This window comes from Peromyscus californicus, unplaced genomic scaffold (assembly GCF_007827085.1).
Source record: "Peromyscus californicus insignis strain IS unplaced genomic scaffold, ASM782708v3 Scaffold_3__1_contigs__length_106647218, whole genome shotgun sequence".
Taxonomy (NCBI): domain Eukaryota; kingdom Metazoa; phylum Chordata; class Mammalia; order Rodentia; family Cricetidae; genus Peromyscus; species Peromyscus californicus.
Window position 1 is genome coordinate 15,768,633 of NW_026294551.1, and position 14,917 is coordinate 15,783,549.

The window sequence follows — 14,917 nt, forward strand, 5'->3', positions numbered from 1 at the left end:
TCAATGGCTGCTTACAATACTCAAGCATCTACCAAACCTTGGTAGTGTTTAACAGAATGTTCTGAGTTGGGAACAAGAAAAAAAAAATACAGTTTTGATATCAAATGTGGAAGTGACTTCAATGTTTGGTTTAAAATAGGCTTCTGTGTGTGTCTGTGTGTCTGAATGTTAGACTTTTATAAAAGAAATAAAGAATGGAAAACTCCTTTATAGCAAACATTAAGCCTTAAGTAATCTTTTATCTTACATGTCAAAGTATTTTTAGTTTAAAATACTTCCCTTTTTTTCACAGGACTCCCGGATCCATTTGCTAAGGTGGTAGTTGATGGTTCTGGGCAGTGCCATTCTACAGATACTGTGAAGAACACACTTGATCCAAAGTGGAATCAGCATTATGACCTGTAGGTGTAAATGATTAATTTGAAATGAAACACAGAATCAATGTAATATAATCTTTGAAAAGAAACATGGAAAATGTTTTCAGTTTGAATATAATATATTTCAGTATTTTTCTTTCTTTTCTTTTTTCAAAATAGTACTAAGGATTGAGCCTTGGGTCTCACATGGTAGGCAAGCACTCTACCCCTGAAGTGTTCCCCCTCCCCCTTTACCCCCTTTTTTAGTTGTATGTATTTTATCTGATATAGGTCTCACTAAGTTGCTCAGGCTTCTTACTTCACCCTTCTAAATAGCTAGGATTACAGGCCTGCCAACACCACAGGCTCCACCTTATGATTTGACATTTATAAAAGAGGAACCAAACCCATTGGAAAAGTGCTTTGGATTATTGATACACACACACACACACACACACACACACACACACACACTAAAAAGAAAGTAAACATGCTGAAGAAGTTACAGCTGTACTTAATGTAGGTTCCGTTTACCTATTCCTGAAGACTAGAGATGGTGACATTTTTTCACATGCTTGATGGGACTTATTTTATAGTTACTATTAACTGACTACCTAGAGAGGTTATTTTATAGTTACTATTAACTGACTACCTAGAGAGGTCTGTCTTACATGTTTCAAGAGGCAATGGAGGGGAAGAGATCAAATCTTTTTGTTAGGTTGGGTAGACCTGTAAAGTATAACAGTTATATTTTAGCCGAAGTCTTATCTGTATATATATAAAATATTGTTTTCTCCTATAGAGGAATTACTTAGGTTAGAACCTCTTGAATTTTGTTTATAAATCTTGTACTTGTTGGGGAAGTTGAAGTTCTAATAGAACAAAATAGATTTTTATTTAACTTTAGAGCTGGGTGTGGTGGTGTGTGCCTAGTACTATATCTATCAGGAGGCTTGCGAGGTCTCAGCCCCTCTGGACAACAGAGCAAGACCCCGTCTTAAAAAGCAAGACCTGTCTTAAAAACAGCAACAATGACAGCACCAAAAGTGGTTAACTTGCAGCTTAAAAGAAGTCATTTTTCTTCTAGCCATGTGTATTAAATGACACGAGTTTTCCTTAAAATGAAGGCAGAGACTGCCTAAATGCAATTTATAATTAGTTTCTGACCCTGAAAGATTCTGACAGAATGTTTTTGACTTGTAAAACTTAAGTACTTACAGTTATTTTTAGTAATTCAGTTATTTTCAGAAGGCCTGTACTTAGGAAATTATTATAGTTTAGAATTTCAAATGTTTTTGTATCATGGTATGCATAAAGAATATGGTGGTATATTGTACTAAATAGAGTTCCTTAGGCCAGTAGTGGGCTACCCTGAGGCCTCAGGAGTCAATATGTTAGAATAGCTGCAAGCCAGTTAGGAAACAGTAATAATTTTTTAAATGCTCGGTTTTTGGTGTTCCTTGTTGCTATGTGATATAACATGCAGTAGTTACATACCAGTATATATCTGGTAGATGTATTTGAAAATTGATACATGCATACTAAATGATAGTTTAGAACATCTCATTGCAAACAATAGACCCAATACAAATTAGCTTAATTTTAGAGCCAGGTTTGATGGCCCACATCTGTAATCTACCACTTGAGAGGCAGGAGGCAGGCAGGTTAACAACAAAACAAAGGCCTGGGAATGTAACCTAGTTGGTAGAATACTTGGCAAGCATGCATGAAGCCCTGGGTTTGATCCCCAGCACTACATAAAATTGGTTGTGGTGACACATGCCTGTAATCCCAGCACTGGAGAGGTCAAAGCAAGATCAGAAGTTCAAGGTCATCCTAGTCCACATAGTGAGTTTAAGGCCAGGCTGGGCTGCATGAGCCTATGCCTCAAAACAATAACAACAACAAAAGCAAAGGACTTGCGTGATAAAAGTTTCATTCTTTAGACACAACTGGATCCAGGGCTCAAGTGAATCTTCCATGTTCCTTGTTTTTGTTTTATTGAATGATAGTGTAAGATCAAGGTTGCTGGACCAAAAATTTGACCTCTTAGAATCACTGAAAGAAAGTTAGGTTCTACTCACACGTTATTAACCATGTTTTTGCATGACTTGATGCCATGTTAATAATTGGCCGTATAAAGCTTTTACATACGTGCAGGCATATGCACAGACAAGTACAGTAACGCTTTTCCCTGCTCTGCTTGTCTGCAGGCAGTGAAGTGAAACCTACCAGAGTCCTGCTCGCTCAAGGCCTGCATACAGGAAAGAAGCAGGGGAAAAGCGTTACAAACAGCTTTTGTTCTGCAGCATTTAAAAATCTAACAGGTAGGTCAGATTTTTGGTCTATCAGCCTTGACAGTGCCTCTTGAAGGTGAACTAAGTATCTAAGGTAACGATTAAAATATATCTAAAATGGGACGGTGATAAAAGCTCTCTTAGGATTTTTAATCTCATAAATAATCATTATAAAATGCCTTAGTGCTACGAAATAGTAGCTACTAATTTTTATGTTCTTTTCTTTTTTCTTTTGGCTGTGCTGGGAATCAAACCCTGGGCGTTGCACTTGCTAGGCGAGTGCTCTCTCTACATCTGAGTGACATTCCCAAACCCTAAAATAACCCTCCCCCCCCCAAAAAAAAAGTTGCCCAACCTGAGATTGACAAAAAGGGATTATATTAAAAATTATTTTAAATATTTTTAAAAGTAAGTTTAGTACTTTGGATTGATTGAATTCAAGATAGTTTGCTTCTTTTAGCTGTATTCTGAAATATACTTACAACTTCAAGATACTAAAAAGTTCAATGTTATACTACTTAGAACTAACAAGTCATTCACGTAGCTGCTTTGTCTTTCAGGTATATTGGAAAGTCTGACTCAGTCACGATCAGTGTGTGGAATCATAAGAAGATCCATAAGAAGCAAGGGGCTGGCTTTCTCGGTTGTGTCCGCCTTCTTTCCAATGCCATCAACCGCCTCAAAGACACCGGTTGTGAGTAATTCTTTTTTTAATTAGAAAATGTCTGTGGGAACTTTTATGTAGTAAGTGTCCAAAAACTTAAGTTCCCATATATATCTGAAACACTGATAAAAATTCCTGGTCTATATTTATTTAATGGACACAAAAATTGAAACATTTTGGGCTGGCAAAATGGTTTGGTGGGTACCAACCACCAAGGCTGATAGCGCGCGCTCTCTCTCTCTCTCTCTCTCCCCCCCTCCCTCCCTCCCTCCCTCCCTCCCTCCCTCCCTCTCTCCTCTCTCCTTCTCCTTCTCCCTCTCCTTATCTCCTTCCTCCCTCTTCCTTTTCTCTTTTTTCTTCTCCAACCCACACTAAATAAGTACTTAAATGTAATTTTTTTTTTCAAAAATGAAACATTGTAAGGATGTTATCCTAGAGGTGAATCAGAGATGATGCTTAGCTTCCAGTGAATTTTTGTTATTCAGAAGTGATTGATAGTTGGGGCTTGTCTCAGACCAGATGAGGGTGGCTCTTATCCTTAAACCAAGAACCCTTTCCTGCATAAATGGAGTTAAATGGAAAGACCCATGGCAGCACAGAATACTGAGAACAAAGCATGGTTGAGTCCTGACCTTTAGGCAAGGAATTTGCACCATCTCTTTAAGACTCAGGAAACTTTGAGGAAGAGGGCTCGAATAAATGCATGAGGCACAGGATGGGGAGAGGGGCTCCAAAATGCCATCTGCTAAGCACAGCCTGGCACAGTGACCATGAACCCACAACAGCTGTGTGTATTGGCACTGGGGGCACAGAGGTCCAGCACTTCTAATGTTCAGCTGTGGAGACTCGTGGGGCCTACCACTCAGTGCTGATCTCTTTGGCAGCTAACAGACCCTGGGAGAGAAGGAAGAATAGTACCCTGTTATGTACACTGGTGAACCCACCAGGTTCTCATGGTTAGCTACAAACTTGGAGTTACCAAACAGCCTTAGTTAAACTATGTGAGACACTTTTAAAAAACAACAGAGCAGCCGGGCGGTAGTGGCCACGCCTTTAATCCCAGCACTCGGGAGGCAGAGCCAGGCGGATCTCTGTGAGTTCGAGGCCAGCCTGGTCTCCAAAGCGAGTTCCAGGAAAGGCGCAAAGCTACACAGAGAAACCCTGTCTCGAAAAACCAAAAAAAAAAAAAAAAAAAAAAAAAACAACAGAGCAAAACAAAACAAAGCCACAGAGTTGGCAAATTGGCAAAAGAGATTTGTAGGGAAGAGAGGTGGAGGGGTGTAGAGGTGGGTAGGAAATAGGAAAGTGACCAGAATATATCACGTACATATATGCTGTTGTGAAAGAACAAGTTTTACTAATAAAAAAGAGAGAGAAGTGATTGATATCCAGAAGGTTAGAAAGAAAGGTATCAATACATACATGCCTTTAATTTTTTTTTAAGCACCTAGTTTTGGTGAGTTTTTGAAATGGAGTAAGAATTTTTATTTAGGTGATTGGAAGCAGTTAGGTGGCAATTAAAGAACAATTATTAGTAGATAAAATGTTAGAGTATATAAAACTACTGTGATGAAAGTTAAAAAAAGCCATTTTGCGAATCAAATAGTTATATTAACTACTTGACTGTAGTCTGTTTCTCACCATCCTGCATATTAGAAAACAAAGCTATTAGAAATTACTTCTACAGTGGATTGATAAATTGACTTACCATATCTATTTCATGTAACCCAGTGACAGAGGCTTTTGTAGGGGTTGTATAAAGTGAGGACATGGCCACTCCTAAGGTAAGGTTGAGGGGGAAGTTTTTATTGTAGATATGAGGGAGAGCACAGCCAGAGGCATCTGGAAGAGTCCAGATCAGGGAGGGAAAGTAGGAGACTAAACATGCCCAGCAGTTTAGACCATGAGCGGGGAAGAGGAGTTGGCAGGCAATCGTGGAGGACCTCTGAGAGAGGAAGACAAAAAAGAGAAAGAGCACCAAGAGGGCCTATGGCTAAAATGGCAGTTCTGTAGGAAGGAGAAGCTGGGGGAAGGGAATCCCATGAGCTGGAGAAGTTTAGGGTAAGGGGTGTGGTGCGAAGAGCTGAGGAGAGTCTGTAAACAGGTATTTGTGGTGTTGAGAGAGCTTGGAGGCCAGAATGTATGTGCGTTGGTATGCTAATAGGCACCGCAGTTAGCCTTTTGTCCGGTTCCTTTTGGACCTGACAAGGGTGTCTTTCCATTAGGACATAGTTGGAAATACCCTTTTCAGCAGATGTTTTGTTTGTATGTTTCTATAAAATGTTTCTATATAATAAAAAAAAAAATACCAGTTACTATCTAGGATGCCTGAGCTAATAAAGAAACTCAAATGAATTTTATCTAAGGAAATTAGTTAACAAAACCACTGTAAGTTTAGTTTTGAATGCTAGATGTATTAAGAGATGATTTTTTAAAATGTTAATATGTTCCAGTGAGATGTATAAATATTGGCCTGTTAGAGAAGAGGGAGATGACTGAGTTGCAGGTTCTGAATCAGAGGAACTTAAGCTATTAAGTAGCTGAGAAAATCTTAGCTCCCAGGTTGGCAGGGTAATGAGCAATAGGAGAGAAGTACTGGGTTGACAAAGTTCTCTACATGGATGCAAACTGTTGCACTGTCCAGTTAAGGGGGAAGACTTTGTTAGCATTCAGATCTGCCCCTTGAGGGCCCGGGCAATAAGCGGGCAGTGCCTTGGGCCACCCAGCACCCTGACAACATCATTCCTACATAAAGTCCCCTTTAAGAGAAAATCCCTCCCCCTTCTCCCTCTCCCTCACTCCTCCTCCCTTCTTCCCCTTTCCCTTTCTCTCCCTGTCTCCCTCTCCCCTTCCCCCCTCTCAGTTTCTCTCTCTCCCTCCCTCCCCCTCTCCCCTTTCCTCTCCCTTCTCTTCCTGTCTCTCCCAGTCCCCCACTCTGTCTCTCCTCTTCCCATGATGTCCTGTCTGCACCTCCATTCTTCCTTCTCCCTCTCTCTCTCTCTCCCTCTCCCTTCCTCTCTTCTTTCCTCTCTTCCCAGAAGGTTGTCTGCTCCTTCCCCTTTCTGTTTCTCCTTTCCTTCTCTCCTCAGCCACCGCCTGCTTTCTCTCTGAAAGGATGAACGGCACTGGTTGGTTGGCAGAAAAGTCACTGGCCATGACTACCAGAGTTAGAATGGGCTTTATTAGAAAGAAGAGGGGATAGGACGGAGAAGCCAGGCCGGGCAGAAGAACAGAGCGGGAACAGAGAGGAAACACAGGGAGAGGGGGTGGGGGTCCGCATCTGGCTTTTTAAGGCAGAGACTGCATGACCACACAGTGGTAAGCAGTCGTCTGCGCCCCCTGATGATGTAAGACGTTAGACCTGGAAGAGTGAGAGCAGGATCCTAACATTCCAGACTTTTGCTTATTATAAAAAGCAAGTAAATAGGAATAGGGGCATTGTTTCTCCCGGAAAAACTGCTTCCAGCTGACTTGGTGGGCATCGGTTGGTCCTTAGGGGGAATAGGGAAGGGGGGGTCTTCTGAGGTAGACAGGCGTTCTGGGATGATGGGCTGTCCTGCTGCCCTGGAGCTGTCCATCCCTCTTGGCTTGGCACTCTGGCTGCTTTTGTATCTGACAGGATGCTGGTGAGACAGAAAAAGCCTGAAGTAGATCCAACCTGTCCAGATGGATTTAAGCTGGTTTCTGGAGCTTGGGAAAAATTTTGAACATGTTAAGAAGCAGCCATGAGAAGATTAGTGACCATTTGTGGTGTTTAGTACTCTGCTTATATTGGTTAGTGTTAATGGGAGAGACAGAGAGATTGGAATATGTTAAGCTTTATCAGAGACAAATTGTTTAAGGCACCTGTTTCCTTTACTAGTTTAGCATCCAGGAGACATAGGTGATCAATTGTTGAGAGCATTTAACAGTAATAGATAGTTATATTAAAGTCTGTTTTTGCAGAGCCCAGACATTTTTGGGTTTGGGGGTGTAAATACCTTTTAGCTGTTACAGTTTCTTACTTGATGATCTCTGGACTCCAGTTCTGTGGTGGTCCTGTACCATTAGTTGAGCAGTGAGTTAGAACAGGGAACTGGGAAGAGAAAAGCTTGTGGTGCATGAGAACTTATTTCTTGGAATTAGGGACAAGGCAGAGATCAGGGTCCTGTCTGTGTGCACGAAGAGGAGAAGCACAGGCGGGTGGGTCTGGAGTAAGGCACATGGAGAGATCAATGAAATGAAAGCTCCTATCTTAGCTGGAAACCTTTTCCCATTAAATAACCCTGAAAGTGCAATTAAATCTGGTGACGTGAGTAAGGCTGTCCTCCCTACCCTGACAATAGGGAAATGAGGAGTGGTGAAATCCCAGAACTCCCAGGATCGATTCCATGCTGCTTTCCGGGTTCCCTGTGTGAGATAGGAATGGCCGGGGCAGGACCTGGGCAGCTTCAGTCCTCACTGAAAGCCAAGCCTACAAAGTCAGCCAGAGGGTAGTCTTTATCTGGCATTCCTGTGCTGATAGGTGCATTAGGACAGTCAGCTGACCAGTAACCCTTTTGGCAACATTTTGGGCAAGGCCCTATTGGTGTCCCCCTGGGGCGGTGGTGCAAGCCCCGGGCCCAATGGCCGTCTTTCCCACACTTGAAACAGGGACCTGGCGGCCTTCAGGGGCCATCATGTGTCAGTACTTGGCAGTTTTGTTCTTGGGCTTTTTACCTGTTCCCTGGTACACCTTGAATGCCACAGATGACACTTTCTCCAGATGTTTAAGTTTTAGTCAGGGAGGTCTGGGGAACAAGAGATGGACTTTACTCCGTGTCTTGAAATTTTTTTTTTTCCTTGATGTTTGTAAATACTGGAAAGTGGAAGTCAGACAGAAGTGGTTGCATGTGGCAGAGAAAACATCAGAAATGGGGAGGGAGAAGGGTTCAGAGCTTTAGCAGAAAGCTTGGGGATAAAGTAACTCTTTTCACTTGCCTGTTCGCTGGCAGGAGTTCTCACGAAGCTATTATACGGCCAAATTTTCTGGTATCCGCCAAATTTACTGGTATCTGCCCATTTGTCCCATGGCTGCAGCCGAGAGAGAAAAATAAATTAAAATAACAAACCGGGATCCTAGGCTGCTATCTCAAGTGTCCCTGAGGTAGAGGAAGGATCTATGAATCAGCACAAGTTACCCAACTGTCGTCACAGTATGAGTAAGGGCTGGGAGCGTATGCAGCACATGGACCACTCAGTGGTCCAACAGCATCCTATACTGGTGGCAGCGGGCAGGGTCGGCAGTGGGCAGGGTCGCAGGCCCTCAGTATAGAGTTTCCACAACATTCAGCCCCAGAAGCTGAATGCGTAGAACTTCCTATCCCAGTCCACGGAACGGCACTGGTTGGTTGGCAGAAAAGTCACTGGCCATGACTACCAGAGTTAGAATGGGCTTTATTAGAAAGAAGAGGGGATAGGACGGAGAAGCCAGGCCGGGCAGAAGAACAGAGCGGGAACAGAGAGGAAACACAGGGAGAGAGGGGTGGGGGTCCATATCTGGCTTTTTTTTTTTTTTTTTTTTTTTTGGTTTTTCTTTTTAAGGTGGAGACTGCGTGACCACACAGTACGCAGTCATCCGGGCCCCCTGATGATGTAAGACGTTAGACCTGGAAGAGTGAGAGCAGGATCCTAACACATTCTTCCCCCTCTCTCTTTCCCTTCTCTTAATAAAACTTTGCACGTGAGTGCCGTCTGCATAGTATGTCTTTCCTGGTGGCTCCTACCACTCTCTCCTGCTGTTTTACAAAAGACTTAAAATTTATGAACCAAGCCAACGTGCTGTTGGGGCTGTTGGGGACATTGTGCCTTCTAACTTTGCGGGCAGGCCAGTGTTGTGTTTACTTTATAGATGAGGCATCTGAAAAAGCCATCCAGGGAATGATTACCTCAAGCCTAGAGCTTATAGGTTTTTTCCTCCTCAGCTTCTTGCTGATACTTATTTTGTGTATCTTTTGGAATGGTTATATTAAAAAAACAAAACAAAACAAAAACAGGTAACATTATTCAGGACATGCCAAGTACTATAACGAGAGTTTTATATAATAATCTGATTTAATTCTTGAAAAATGATTAGGTAGCTTCTGTTATATATGAGAGAGCCAGGGCTCAGGTATAAATTGTGTAGGACCAACAACTACTGAAAGGTGTACCTAGGCTCAAAAGGAAGTGATCTGAAAGCTTTGGAGAGAGCTGCTTATTACCAATGTAGAGTACCAGTGCTTCATGGTTTTTGGAATCTGAATTTGTCAAAATTTCCTGTGATGTTTAAATTAACTCTACAGTTAGAGAATTTTAAACATTCATTTTATAGTTAAAATGATTATTTAAAAAAATACAGGTCTTAATTTTCAATGGTTTGTGAAAATTAAGTATCACTTATAGATTATCAATGTTAGAATTTCTGATACCAGCTAACTTTTTATTTGAATAGATCAGAGGTTGGATCTATGCAAGCTGGGGCCAAATGACAATGATACAGTTCGAGGACAGATTGTGGGTAAGTGTGGGGTTTAAAATTCTTGAGTTTTAGCTTCATTTAAATTGCCACAGGTCTAAATATTTTTTTTCCTTTCTAAGACAAAGTCTCATGTAGCCCAGGCTGTCCTCAAACTTGCTGTCTAGCCAAAGTTGACTTTAAAAGCTGACCTTAAACTTTCGATCCTCCTGCCTTGTCTCCTGAGTGCAGGTTTTGTGAGGCGCTGTGACTCAAATCCAGGGCTTTATATACTGTAGGCAGGTTCTCTACTGAGCTCCATCCCCAGTCTTCTAAATACCTCTGAATACCTTGTATTGGCATGAAATAAGTATGAATCATGTAAGGTTCTCCAGTGGTCCAGGATCAGCCTAACTTAATTAAAGATATATCCATATAATACAGGGGTGAAGAGCTAGCACTTGCTGTGCAAGCACAAGGACAGAGTTCAGATCCCAGCACCCTTGTAACAAGCCCAGCATGGTACCATGCATGCCTGAACCTCTAGTGGGAGAAGATCAGAGACAGGAGGGTCTCTAGGGCTTGCTGCCCTCCAGCCTCCCTGGAAAACTTGAGCACCATGTTCAGAAAGAGACCCTGTCTCAAAGGAATAATGTGAAGAGTGATGGAGGAAGACGCACAGTACCCTCCTTGGGTCTCTTGTGCACCCCCCTCACCCCCACACTCAAACATACACATAGACCACACTTAAATAGTTATAACACAAAGTGTAATATAAAAAGGAAAAAAAAATGTTGTAGGATAGTATGGGCTGTGTAGCAAGAATTTGTCTTCTGGGGCTGGAGAGATGGTTCACCAGTTAAGAGCACTTGCTGCTCTCTCAGAGGAGACTCAGGTTTGGTTCCCACTACTCACATCAGGCAGCTTCCAAATACCTGTAACTTCAGTTCCAAAGAATTTGATGCCCTCTTCTGGCCTGTATAGGCACCTGTATACACCTGGTGTACATACATACACTCAGGTCCACACACATACATATAAAATAATAAAAAAAAACCTGCCATAAAAAAACCCCTCATTAACCAAAATAAATAAATATCCAACCAACCCAAGCACAGTGGTACGTACATGTGACCCTGGCACTGTGGAGGTAGAGGCAGGAGGATCAGGTGTTCAGGGTCCTCTTTAGCTACATAGTGAGTTTGAGGCCAGCTTGGGCCACATGAAACCCTGTTTTTAAAAACAATATTCCTGCCTGGTGGTGGTACACTTCTTTAATCCCAGCACTCAGGAGGCAGGGGCAGGTGGATCTCTGAGTTCAAGGCCAGCCTGGTCTACAGAGTGAATTGTAGGACAGCCAGGGAGACTGAGAAAAACTGTCCCAAAAAGACAAAATAAATAATAAACCCCAACATTTTCTAAACTTCACTTATTTTTTTTCTTCTGTTTGAAAACTAACCAACTTAGTGATCATGGTCGTCGTCATCATCATCATTATTTTTATTGTTATTATTTGTTTTTTTTGAGACAGTTTCTCTGTGTAGTCCTAGCTGTCCTGGAATTCACTCAGCAGACCAAGCTGGCCTTGAACTCACAGAGATCCACCTGCCTCTGCTTCCCAAGTGCAGGGATTAAAGTTGTGCACCACCATACCCCAGCTTCATTTTTTTTTAATGAAGTGTTTAAATTTACTGAGTTAGTTAGTATGTTACAGTTCTCTTGTTTAAATTAAACTTAATATAAAAGGTCTATTCTGAAATTATTTTTGTTTCTTCCAAAATTTTATCCAGGTGTGGTGACTCGTGCCTATAATCCCAGCACTAGAAAGATTGAAGAGAGAGGATTTTGTGAGTTTGAGGGCAGGTTGGACACCATAGTGTATTCAAGGCCACTTTTTATACTTAGTGAAACCTTGTGTCAAAGAGTGCCACAAAAGAGACTGGAGAGATGGCTCAGTGACTTCAGAGCACCTGCTGCTCATGAGAGGACCCACTGGGTTTGGTTCTCAGCACCTACATAATGATTCAAAACCATCCATTACTTCAGTTCCAGGGGGTCTCACCTTCTCTTCTGACCAGGTCCTCATGTGGTGCACATACATACATGTAAGCAAAACACTCATACATATAAAGTAAATACATTCTTTTTTTAAAAAGCCTAAAAAAAATAGTACTCTGTCTCCAAATTTAAAGAGCAGAATTTTGAGATGTTTCTTTGAAAGAAGAGTTCTTGGATGTCATATTTTATATGGTAACTTATTAATGCTGTAAAAAGTTAGGATATAGTCAAATATGGCTCTAGCTCTTCTATCTTTTGGGAAGATGCCAAAAATAAAATCAAGGAGTGCTAGAACAAGGAACTTCAGAGATATTATGTAACCTAACTTCCTTATTATTTAATCTGGGATTATGAAAACTTGCACTGAATTAGGTGTTAAGGTACTAGTTAGTTGGTAGAGCCTACTTTAGAGCCTGTATGCCCTGCTTCTAACTTCTCAGCAGTAATTTTATGTTACATTTCATACTGACATGCTGTTAAAACTCCTGTGACCCAAGGTTTGCCTCATTGCCAGGATTCAGTGTATTTTTTATAACTGTTCAGATTTTCAATAATACAACCCAAATTAATGGGAAGTTTTGACTTACTGTGTTTTCAGACTTCTCAACTACAGTGAGTGATATTCCATTGCCCCATTTCTGACTTTGGAAAAGGCACTAGAGTCTTCCCCCAAAGCATGACAGAGTAATAGAAAACATTGGTTTTTGTTTGTTTGGTTTTTCCAGACAGGTCTGTGTAACTGCTCTAGCTGTCCTGGAACTCCCTTTGTAGACCAGACTGGCCTTGAACTCGCAGAGATCCGCTTGCCTCTGCCTCCTAAGTGCTGTCATTGAAGGAATGTGCCATCACTGCCTGGTTAAAATACTAATTTTGAATATCACTTCTAAAAAGAAAAATCTATGGGAAAAGAAGTTACAAATTTTAGTAGAAACCAAGGAGTTTATTCTAAACTCTTTACTTTAGTTTTTGCAGTGCTGGGAATTGAACCCAGAACCTCATTCATGTTAGGCAAGAACACTGTCATTGAGCTACATCTTCAGCTCAATCATCTAAAGTATTAAAATAATCTACGTTTTATGTTATTTTGATTTTCTGAGACATGGGCTCTTCATTATATACAGGCTGGCCTTGAACTTGCTGTGTGCCCAGGCTAACATCAAACTTTCATAGTCCTGCCTAGTCCTTCTGAGTGCTGGGATTACAGACAAGCACTACCACACTTGGCTTAGGATGGATGTTTAGCTTGACAGAACTAGAAAGCGGTGTCATAGACTTAATAATGTTTTTGTTTTTTAATAGTAAGCCTTCAGTCCAGAGACCGAATAGGCACCGGAGGACAAGTTGTGGATTGTAGTCGTTTGTTTGATAATGATTTACCAGATGGGTAAGTGAACATCATCAAAATCATGAGAGAAATGCCGGAGTGCTGCCCTCAAGCTCGTTATCAGGGAGTTGGTGTTAATGCTGTACTTCGGGAGTTTCCATGGTCAGTCCAGAATACAGGTTTTTCTTCTGCTTGGAAAATTAGAAGGCCTTGCCACCAATTGTGTTAAATATCATTTTAAAAAGAGTTTTGAAAAGGGGACAAAGGCAAGTTCTTGGCAAATATTACTCTCCTGTAAGTTTCTTTATTTAAAGGAAAATTTTTTTCTTAATTACCTAAAACAGGGCATACAAGTATTGCATTTGAATAGTGTAGAATATTATTTTAAGGTGTGTTACTATTGTTTATGCTCTGGAACATTTGTTTAATGATGCAAAGATGTGTTTGATTAAATAAAATTCACCTGCGGTCAGGAGGCTGCGTCAGCTACCTGTCAGGAAGTGGTGGGGAGGAGCCAGGTGGAGAAGGGTTTGTAAGGAGGGGCGAGGAGAAGCATGAGGGATTTTTGGAGGATGTGAGCAAGGAGAGAAGATGAGCTACTTGCTAGTCAGCCTCTCTGAAGAGCAGAATTCTGCTTCAACCTTTGAATCTTGAGTTCTTTAGAGGGACAGAAGTTTAGTTAAGTTTTTTTTTTTTTTTTGATTTTTTGAGACAGGGTTTTTCTGTGTAGGGTTTCTTTTCGCCTTTCCTGGAACGAACTCTGTAGCCCAGGCTGGCCTTGAACTCACAGAGATCTGCCTGCCTCTGCCTCCCAGTGCTGGGATTAAAGGCGTGTGCCACCACTGCTGGCTTTAGTTAAGTTCCTTTAGTAGCTCTGAAAGGGTTGGAGCCTGAGGGAACAGAGTTGCAGTTGCTGATTTGGAAAGCCGTGGCTTAAAAGGCAACAACAATTAAAGAAAAGGACAATTGGTATCCAATGTGGGGTGCCAACCTTATTGTTTGTTGTTTTGCTCTTTTGGGGTACTTGCCACCCAGCTCCCAAATAAATCACATACGGAGGCTTTTTCTTACTTATGAATGCCTGGCCTTAGCTTGGCTTGTTTCTTGCCAGCTTTCCGTAACTTAAATTATCCTGTCTACTTTTTGCCTCTGGGCTTTCCCCGTTCTCTTCTGTAAATCTTACTCTTACTCCGTGATGAACTGTGTAGCTGGGTGGCTGGCCTTTGGAGTCCTCCTCCTCCTCCTCTGGCTACTCCATTTTCTTTTCCCGGATTTCTCCTTCTGTATATTCTCTCTGCCTGCCAGCCCCGCCTATTTCTCTTTCCTGTCTCACTATTGGCTGTTCAGCTCTTTATTAGCCCATCAGGTGTTTTAGACAGGCAGAGTAATACAGCTTCACAGAGTTAAACAAATGCAACATAAACAAAAGTAACACAGCTTAAAATAATATTCCCAACAGAGAATAGTGCTTTATTTTTATAGGTAAGGAAAAGAGAATTGGGTAATAGTAATTGTAACATTATGAAGTGTATTTGTCGATAATTGTACCAAGCAATTCATGTACATGATGTCATTTATTTCTCATTGCAGTAAAGACAGTGTATGTTTACTGTCTTTGATCGACTGGGTTCTAGTCCTCCTACTTCTGCTAATTAATATTATGACCTTAATTTATTTAACTTTTGTGAGCTTTGCTACATTTTTAACAAGATGATTGATAAGAGGCCATGCCCCACAAATTGGTACAAGGGTTAAATGAACTCA

General features: G+C 41.4%; 1 protein-coding gene across 2 annotated transcripts in view; it reads left to right on the forward strand.

Moving 5' to 3' along the window:
* The first annotated feature begins 292 nt into the window (after window positions 1–292).
* Window positions 293–14,917, forward strand: part of Smurf2 (SMAD specific E3 ubiquitin protein ligase 2) — a 57,146-nt gene continuing 42,521 nt past the window's right edge. Inside the window, exons 1-5 of one of the 2 annotated variants that reach the window (XM_052756846.1) lie at window positions 293–401; window positions 2,570–2,683; window positions 3,214–3,347; window positions 9,774–9,834; window positions 13,129–13,213. In XM_052756846.1, coding sequence (XP_052612806.1) covers window positions 395–401; window positions 2,570–2,683; window positions 3,214–3,347; window positions 9,774–9,834; window positions 13,129–13,213 — 401 coding nt within the window. In that variant the 5' untranslated portion in view covers window positions 293–394. The remainder of the gene's footprint in view (window positions 402–2,569; window positions 2,684–3,213; window positions 3,348–9,773; window positions 9,835–13,128; window positions 13,214–14,917) is intronic. The other variant, XM_052756847.1, reaches the window with a different exon arrangement.